Source organism: Oncorhynchus masou, chromosome 29 (genome assembly GCF_036934945.1).
Source record: "Oncorhynchus masou masou isolate Uvic2021 chromosome 29, UVic_Omas_1.1, whole genome shotgun sequence".
In the NCBI taxonomy this organism is placed as follows: domain Eukaryota; kingdom Metazoa; phylum Chordata; class Actinopteri; order Salmoniformes; family Salmonidae; genus Oncorhynchus; species Oncorhynchus masou.
Genome location: NC_088240.1, coordinates 11850588 through 11860629, shown reverse-complemented (window position 1 = coordinate 11860629; position 10042 = coordinate 11850588). Strand labels below are relative to the sequence as shown.

At 43.8% G+C, this 10042-nt stretch overlaps 1 protein-coding gene across 14 annotated transcripts in view; it reads right to left on the bottom strand.

Moving 5' to 3' along the window:
- Positions 1-10042, bottom strand: part of LOC135518984 (peripheral plasma membrane protein CASK-like) — a 239730-nt gene that overhangs the window by 76488 nt on the left and 153200 nt on the right. For all 14 annotated transcript variants that reach the window (XM_064943983.1, XM_064943986.1, XM_064943987.1 and 11 more), the window contains one exon: positions 5312-5414. In XM_064943983.1, coding sequence (XP_064800055.1) covers positions 5312-5414 — 103 coding nt within the window. The remainder of the gene's footprint in view (positions 1-5311; positions 5415-10042) is intronic.

The window sequence follows — 10042 nt, the reverse complement described above, 5'->3', positions numbered from 1 at the left end:
TCTCGTTCCACTTCATGATTGTGTCCCACTTGTTGTTGATTCTTCACAAAAAATACAGTTTTATATCTTTATGTTTGAAGCCTGAAATGTGGCAAAAGGTCGCAAAGTTCAAGGGGGGCGAATACTTTAGCAAGGCACTGTATGTCACTCCCTTTGGTTCCTTCCCTATTTATGTCACTCCCTTTGACTCCTTCCCTATATATGTCACTCCATTTGGTTCCTTCCCTATATATGTCCCTCCCTTTGGTTCCTACCCTGTATATGTCACTCCCTGTGGTTCCTTCCCTATATATGTCACTCCCTTTGGTTCCTTCCCTATATATGTCACTCCCTTTGGTTCCTTCCCTATATATGTCACTCCCTTTGGTTCCTTCCCTATTTATGTCACTCCCTTTGACTCCTTCCCTATATATGTCACTCCATTTGGTTCCTTCCCTATATATGTCCCTCTCTTTGGTTCCTTCCCTATATATGTCACTCCCTTTGGTTCCTACCCTGTATATGTCACTCCCTGTGGTTCCTTCCCTATATATGTCACTCCCTTTGGTTCCTTCCCTATATATGTCACTCCCTTTGGTTCCTTCCCTATATATGTCACTCCCTTTGGTTCCTACCCTGTATGTGTCACTCCCTTTGGTTCCTACCCTGTATATGTCACTCCCTTTGGTTCCTTCCCTATATATGTCACTCCCTTTGGTTCCTTCCCTGTATATGTCACTCCCTTTGGTTCCTTCCCTATATATGTCACTCCCTTTGATTCCTACCCTGTATATGTCACTCCCTTTGGTTCCTACCCTGTATATGTCACTCCCTTTGACTCCTTCCCTATATATGTCACTCCATTTGGTTCCTTCCCTATATATGTCACTCCCTTTGGTTCCTACCCTGTATATGTCACTCCCTTTGGTTCCTTTCGTATATATGTCACTCCCTTTGGTTCCTTCCCTATATATGTCACTCCCTTTGGTTCCTTCCCTATATATGTCACTCCCTTTGGTTCCTTCCCTATATATGTCACTCCCTTTGACTCCTTCCCTATATATGTCACTCCATTTGGTTCCTTCCCTATATATGTCCCTCCCTTTGGTTCCTTCCCTATATATGTCACTCCCTTTGGTTCCTACCCTGTATATGTCACTCCCTTTGGTTCCTTTCGTATATATGTCACTCCCTTTGGTTCCTTCCCTATATATGTCACTCCCTTTGGTTCCTTCCCTATATATGTCACTCCCTTTGGTTCCTTCCCTATATATGTCACTCCCTTTGGTTCCTTCCCTATATATGTCACTCCCTTTGGTTCCTTCCCCAGGCGTCATTGTTTCTGTGACATGTCTGTATGTTTTTTGTGGTTTCTTGTTTTGTATTATGTTACGTTTATTTATTAAATCACTCCCTGAATTTGCTTCCCAACTCTCAGCGCACATCGTTCCATGTACTGTATGCATGGATGTTTGTTGTTATGTATGTTTGGTGTTATGTACTGTATGTCATTTTGTATTCATGTGTATATGTTTTATTGTAACATACACCAGATAGGTGCAGAATTCCTCACAATCAAATGCAGACTGCATTATCTCCCAAGAGAATTCTCTTCGATCATAATCACAGTCGTGTATATTCCCCCCCAAGCAGACACATCAACGGCCCTCAAAGAACTTAATTTGACTCTATGTAAACTGGAAGCCACATATCCTGAGGATGCATTTATTGTAGCTGGGGATTTTAACAAGGCTAATCTGAAAAAAAAGGCTCCCTAAATTTAACAGCATATCGATTGCGCGACCCGGGCTGGTAAAACCCTGGGTCATTGTTATTCTAACTTCCGCGACGCATATAAGGCCCTCCCCCGCCCTCCTTTCGGAAAAGCTGACCACCATTCCATTTTGTTGCTCCCAGGCTATAGACAGAAACTAAAACAGGAAGCACCCGTGCTCAGGTCTGTTCAACGCTGGTCCGACCAATCGGATTCCACGCGTCAAGATTGCTTCGATAACGTGGACTGGGATATGTTCCGCATAGCGTCGATCAACAACATTGATGAATACGCTGATTCGGTGAGCGAGTTTAATAGCAAGTGCATCGGTGATGTTGTACCCACAGCACCTATTAAATCATTCCCCATCCTGAAACCGTGGATTGATGGCAGCATTTGCGCAAACTGAAAGCAATGCTTTTAATCAGAGCAAGGTGACCGGAAACATGACCGAATACAGTGTAGCTGTTCCCTCCGCAAGGCAATAAAACAAGCTAAGCGTCAGTATAGAGACAAAGTAGAGTCGCAATTCAACGGCTCAGACACGAGAGGTATGTGGCAGGGTCTACAGTCAATCACGGACTACAAAAGAAAACCTGCCCCGTCGCGGACCACGATGTCATGATCCCAGACAAACTAAACAGCTTCTTTGCTCGCTTTGAGGACAATACAGTGCCACTGACACGGCCTGCTATTAAAACCTGCGGACTCTCCTTCACTGCAGCCAACGTGAGTAAAACATTAAACGTGTTAACCCTCGCAGGGCTGCAGGCCCAGACGGCATCCCCAGCCGCGTCCTCAGAGCATGCGCAGACCAGCTGGCTGGTGTGTTTACGGACATATTCAATCAATCCCTATACCAGTCTGCTGTTCCCACATGCTTCAAGAGGGCCACCATTGTTCCAGTTCCTAAGAAAGCCAAGGTAACTGAGCTAAATGACTACCACCACGTAGTACTCACTTCCGTCATCATGAAGTGCTTTGAGAGACTAGTCAAGGACCATATCACCTCCACTCTACTTGACACCCTAGACCCACTCCAATTTGCTTACCGCCCCAATAGGTCCACAGATGACGCAATCACACTGCACACTGCCCTAAACCACATGGACAAGAGGAATACCTATGTAAGAATGCTGTTCATCGACTACAGCTCAGCATTTAACACCATATAGTACCCTCCAAACTCGTCATTAAGCTCGAGACCCTGGGTCTCGACCCCGCTCTGTGCAACTGGGTCCTGGACTTCCTGACGGGCCACCCCCAGGTGGTGAGGGTAGGTAACAACATCTCCACCCCGCTGATCCTAAACACTGGGGCCCCACAAGGGTGCGTTCTCAGACCTCTCCTGTACTCCCTGTTCACCCATGACTGCGTGGCCATGCACACCTCCAACTCAATCATCAAGTTTGCAGATGACACTACAGTGGTAGGCTTGATTACCAACAACGACGAGACGGCCTACAGGGAGGAGGTGAGGGCCCTCAATGTGAACAAAACAAAGGAGATGATCGTGCAGCCCCCTATCCACATCAACAGGACAGTAGTGGAGAGGGTGGAAAGTTTTAAGTTCCTCGGCGTACACATCACGGACAAACTGAATTGGTCCACCCACACAGACAGCGTGGTGAAGAAGGTGCAGCAGCGCCTCTTCAACCTCAGGAGGCTGAAGAAATTTGGCTTGTCACCAAAAACACTCACAAATGTTTACAGATGCACAATCGAGAGCATCCTGTCGGGCTGTATCACCTCCTGGTACGGCAACTGCTCCGTCCACAACCGTAAGGCTCTCCAGAGGGTAGTGAGGCCTGCACAACGCATCACCGGGGGCGAACTACCTGCCCTCCAGGACACCTACACCACCCGATGTCATAGGAAGGCCAAAAAGATCATCAAGGACAACAACCACCCGAGCCCCTGCCTGTTCACCCCGCTATCATCCTGAAGGCGAGGTCAGTAAAGGTGATTCAAAGCGGGGGCCGAGAGACTGAAAAACAGCTTCTATCTCAAGGCCGTTAGACTGTTAAACAGCCATCACTAAAATTGAGTGGCTGCTGCCAACATACTGACTCAACTCCAGCCACTTTAATAATGGAAACATTGATGTAATACATGTATTACTAGCCACTTTCACCAATGCCACTTTATATAATGTTTACATTCCCTACATTACTCATCTCATATGTATATACTGTACTCTATACCATCTACTGCATCTTGCCTATGCCGTTCGGCCATCACTCATTCATATATTTTCATGTACATATTCTAATTCATTCCTTTACACTTGTGTGTATAAGGTAGTTGTGAAATTGTTACTGCATGGTCGGAACTAGAAGCACAAGCATTTTGCTACACTCGCATTAACATCTGCTAACCATGTATATGTGACAAATAAAATTTGATTTGATTTTGAAATGTATTGTTTTACAGGGTCGGCCATAGTGGTACGACGCCTCTGGAGTTTGGTGCTTTGCTCAAGGACACATCAGGTATTCAAACCAGCAACCTTTCAGTTACTGGCTCAACATTCTCACATTCAAGTTAAAACACATAGGGAACTGTTTCAGATGAACAACAGAGTCGTGGTTAGTAAGAGGAAGTTGGATTATTGGGTCACCTAGTCAAACCATTGTCTGAAGAAAGCTTATATATGTCATTGATATGAGTAATGCATTACAGGGTTGAAGATACATTTCTAGTTCTTCCTGAGTCAGTGTGAATGGATAGCACTGTGGAGCACAGTGTGTATGTTTATCTTGGCTGCTGTTAAAACACTCATTTAAAGGTGATGTTAACTTAACAATTAATTCATACAGCTGGTACATGTGGCAAAGACATTGAAGAGATAGTTCACCCCAAAGATTGTCCGATTAGATGGTGCCAATATTTCCCATTTATTTGGTTGTATTATTAATCAACCCATGAAGGCCCAGATACTCTCTGTCCTATGTCTGAAATGTTTGTACAAACAGCAGAAACAATATGAAAAGTACAAGTTTGCAAGTACAGATTACGTTGATAAACGTTGTAGCATTTCTGTTTTTGAGAAAGCAGAGCGAGAAGTGAGAAGCTCTGTTACTCACTAGCATAAAAACTGGCCATGCATTCTAAATGGTATACTAGTGTGGATATTGGAACATACAGGTGTGAGATCTTGAGACAGTTTGCAACAGCAGGAAAATAGTCCTGCACCAAGAGGAAATGTAAATTATTTTGTGGATTGTAATTAATGGACATTTTTGTAGGGGTTGGTACATTGCTTGTATGGGAAAATCAAGTCTGAAATTTCAAGGTGGGAAATTACAAACATAGGCCTTTTTAAACCTCAAATACACTACAGGTTTTACATTTCCTGCATTGCACAAAAGTGATCTTCCATCAGGATAATCAAACTAAGATCCTACATCTGAAAGCACGATAGCCTCTTTTACAATATCCACACTAGAATACCATTTAGAAGACATGGCGCCAGTACATTTTTCTTCATTCCATGTGGTATGCTAGTGTGGATCTTGGACAGAGCCTGACATTTCCATCATGATTTGCGTTGCTTACCTCCAGCCACCAGTCCCGACTCTCCCAGTTGGATGGCGACGCCAAACCCTCCCAGCTTCACTGGAGCACTGTTCTCTTTAGACGCCAGGAGGACACAATGGGGCTGGATGATGGGGTGGGGGGGGGGAGAGAGAGAGACCGAGACAGAGAGAGAGAGGGAGAGAGGGAGAGACAGAGAGAGACAGAGAGAGAGAGACAGAGAGAGAGACAGAGAGAGAGAGACAGAGAGAGAGAGAGAGAGAGACAGAGAGAGAGAGAGAGAGAGAGAGACAGAGAGAGACAGAGAGAGAGAGACAGAGAGAGAGACAGAGAGAGAGACAGAGAGAGAGTGAGAGAGAGAGAGAGACAGAGACAGAGAGAGAGAGAGAGAGAGACAGAGAGAGAGAGAGAGAAAACAAAAAGATAATTAGACACATTGGAAAGACACAGAGCAAACTAGAATGCTAGACAGAGAGTACACAGCAGAATACCTGACCACTGTGACTGACAGAAAGCTTTGACTATGTACAGACTCAGACTATTGAGAAAGAGAGAAAACAAAAGGCTATGTGCTCATGCCCACAAAATTGGAAACTTGAGCTGCACTAATTGCCCAAATGACCATATTAACAAAAAATCCACAAAGAGCAAACTAGAAAAATGCATATTTGTGCCCAGTGTGCCACACAGCAAGAGTGACACAGCAACCGGCAGAATACCTGTTTATTTCACTTTATATATTCACTTTATATATTATCTACCTGACCACTGAGAGAGAGAGAGAGAGAGAGAGAGAGAGAGAGAGAGAGAGAGAGAGAGAGAGAGAGAGAGAGAGAGAGAGCATATATAAATGATTTTATAGTGACTGACCCAAAATTAAGGAAAGCTTTCTTAAATGGAAGAAGTTTGGAACCACCAAGACTCCAAGAGCTGGCCGTTTCCCATGAGAGACAGAGAGGGCTACTATAAAATACGGTGCTTTTGGAAAGTATTCAGACCCCTTCCCCTTTCCCACAAGAACCCAGATGTTCAATCTCTGACAGACAAGATTCCTCTGTGGAGATGGGAGAACATTCAGCAGAAGGGACCATCTCTTAAATGGAAGAAGTTTGGCAAGCACTCCACCAATCAGAGGCTTTTATGGTAGAGTGGCAATCAGGCTTTTATGGAAGTGGCCGGAACTCCTCAGTAAAAGGCACATGACAGCCTGCTTGGAGTTTGCCAAAAGTTACGTAAAGGACTCCATGAGAAACAACATTCTTTAGTCTGATGAAACCAAGATTGAAATCACGCCTGGAGGAATGTGTTTGAGCCAATCAGTTGTGTTGTAACAAGGTAGGGGTGCTAAACAGTCCACATTATGGCAAGAACAGCACAAATAAGCAAAGAGAAATGACAGTCCATCATTAGTTTAAGACATGAAGGTCAGCTAATACGATACATTTCCAGAACTTTGAACACTTTTTCAAGTGCAGTCGCAAAAACCATCAAGCGCTATCGTGAATTTGGCTCTCATGAGGACCACCGCAGGAAAGGAAGACCCAGAGTTACCGCTACTGTAGAGAATACGTTCATTAGAGTTACCAGCCTCAGATTGCAGCCCAAATAAATGCTTTACAGATTTCAAGTAACAGACACATCTCAACATCAACTGTTCAGAGGAGACTGCGTGAATCAGGCCTTCATGGTTGCTGCAAAGAAATCACTACTAAAGGACACCAATGAGAAGAAGAGACTTGCTTGTGCCAAGAAACACAAGCAATGGACATTAGACCAGTCGAAATCTGTCCTTTGGTATGATGAGTCCAAATTTGGGATTTTTGGTTCCAACCACCGTGTCTTTGTGAGACGTAGAGTAGGTAAACAGATGATCTCTGCATGTGTGGTTCCCACCATGAAGCATGGAGGAGGAGGTATGATGGTGTGGGGTGATTTGCTGGTGACACAGTCTGTGATTTATTTAGAATTCAAGGCACACTTAACCAGCATGGCTACCACAGTATTCTGTAGCAATACGCCATCTCATCTGGTTTGCGCTTAGTGGAATTATCATTTGTTTTTCAATAGGACAATGACTCAACACACCTCCAGGCTGTGTAAGGGCTATTTGACCAAGAAGGAGAGTGATGGAGTGCTGCATCAGATGACTTGGCCTCCACAATCACCCAACCTCAACCCAACTGAGAGGGTTTGGGATGAGTTGGACTGCAGAGTGAAGGAACAGCAGCCAACAAGCAGCCAACAACTCCTGCAGAATTTAGCATTTGAGATACACCAAATGTAGTCTAATTTGCAATGTGGACTTGGGAACTGGAGTGGAGAAATATAATTTCTTTCTTTCAGCATCTTGAAAGAACAGATGTGCAGTTAGATATCATCTGTTGATGTGCTTCCTTTATCAACATCATAAAAGCTGATAGCATTTCAACCATATAAAATATGCATACAAGCCGAAATGAAATCATATCAGAAACATGTCGGGTCGTTTTCACAGATTTCAATTTCCTTACACACAAATTTTGTACAGAAAATATTTTTTGTTTGTTATTGCATTCTGAATGAACACTGTACTGCATGATTGGAGCTAACAGGTTTACTAATGCGTTAGTTTTAGTAGCTACGCTGACTATGACGTGACAACGATGTAGGCTGTGTGTAGCAGTTATAGCGGTCATGATAGGAAGGTTTGGCTTGGACAGCTGAAGTCCACAGGCGAAAAGGAAAAGGAGGAGAGCACATAGATAGTGGCGAGAATAAATTATATGGTATATACAACGAGCAGGGTGATAATGCTGTTTTGTATATGGCTGCTATGAAAGTGAACTGGGTTTGTAAGTGATCAAGGGTGTATTCATTCCGCCGATTCTGTTGAAAAACATTTCTTAAACGAAAGCAAATGGAGATAAAAAAAATTACCTGAATTTGTGCAATAGAAATTCAGATTTTGCAACAGTTGGACAATTTTTACCTTATTAAACTAGGCAAGTCAGTTAAGAACAAATTATTATTTACAATGACTGCCTACTGGAGAACAGTGAGTTAACTGCCTTGTTCAGGGGCAGAACAACAGATTTGATCCAGCAACCCTTTGGTTGCTAGCCCAACACTCTAACCACTAGGCTACCTCAAACATGTGTCGGAAGCGGGATGATGATTATTCCCTAGATCAGCTAGATGCAGGCAAGAGTGTGCCAGGTGGTATTGAATGTGTCACTGTCTGTCGCCTTGATTCCTCAAAATTCTCGACGTTGTAGCAACCTAATGATGGATATAGGGAAAATTTGAGTACCATGTCGTAGCCTAAACCTCTTGCTGTTACATTGAACTGGGTGAATGGATTATGAATGACAGTCATCCAATATGATGTAATAGAAATAAGGATCATACATTTTTTAAATATTTCCCCTTTAATCTTAAACGGCACCGGCCGCCACTGAGCTACATGTACAAGTTGACTAACAAATAGCCTACCAAAAGGTTGGAAATTATAAGCAAAAACATAGCCTAAATCAGGCTAAATAAATCCTGCACCCCATGCCTCAAAATCTTTCCACCATCTCTGACTGTAGCCTACAGCACATTTTCTATATTAGTGGGTTAGGGTTGGCTGTGGGCCTCAGACTTTCACTTTGTCACATATAATCGGGCGGTTGAGGATGGGTTATTAGTAATTGCTCTTGGGTGTGGGTGAAAAAACAGCTGACCCGCGCACCACTACTAGCCACTACAGGGCACCCTTGTCTGGACACACATGGGTTGAGTTGAGATAACAGTGAGAAAATAGCAGGGATTGACTTTAAAGTCGGAAAAGCACATGCCCATTGGGCAAGTCAGGAGTATTTCTTGGGTGCCCGAAGACATGAATACTTTCCCGAAAATTCTATTTATCTATTTACATGCAGAAGGCCATATAGGCCTACTGGCTGCCTTTCACCTACACATAGGGGAGGAATCAGAAAGAGCAGTACTGGATCAGTACTCTTTGCATTTTGGTTGTTATCAGTTAACAAAATTCTCAGAGCAGGCTCAACTTGCCCGACTGACAGAATTGACATAAAGTGTCTGTCTTTCACTTAAACAATGGGGAGGAAACAGAAAGACCAGTTTTAGACTACTGGAATTCTTTGCAGTTTCACACATACCACAACAACAAAATTGTCCAATGAGGCAACCTCAGCAGAGCAGGCTCAACATGCGCCACTGCTCAGTTAACTTGCCCTGGCAAAGGGCAACCCTTAATGTCAAATCCTGTAATATGCAGCAACATTTTTTGCCCACAGTAACACAGGATGTGTGACAGAGTGAGAAAGAGAGAGAGATAGATCAAGTCTTCGTGAGGTGAGAGCGAGGGAAGTACAATATTTAGATGAAGTGAGAGATACACAGCCAGTGAGCTATAGACAAAGTTAAAAGGAAGTGTTCATGTCGGAGGCTAGTCAGAGCTGGAGCTGGACTCCTGAGTGGCGCAGTGGTCTAAGAAAAGGCCTGCGTTCAATAGGACAGAACGGTGTGGAACTGAACAGAAACGGTACAGAACAGCCAGTTGATGCATTATTATGGTGGCCTATGTGTTGTGCTGGACGAGTTCTACCAGATGGTCATTTTTAAGGATGACCAGGCCACAACCACAACACGGGAGAAAAAAAACCCTCAAAATGGTTGTTGAAGAACAGTGAGCTCCGTTTTGGGGAAACGTGTCATTTCGTACAAACCATCTGAAAACGTTGAAAACTGAACGCACCCCAGGTCCGC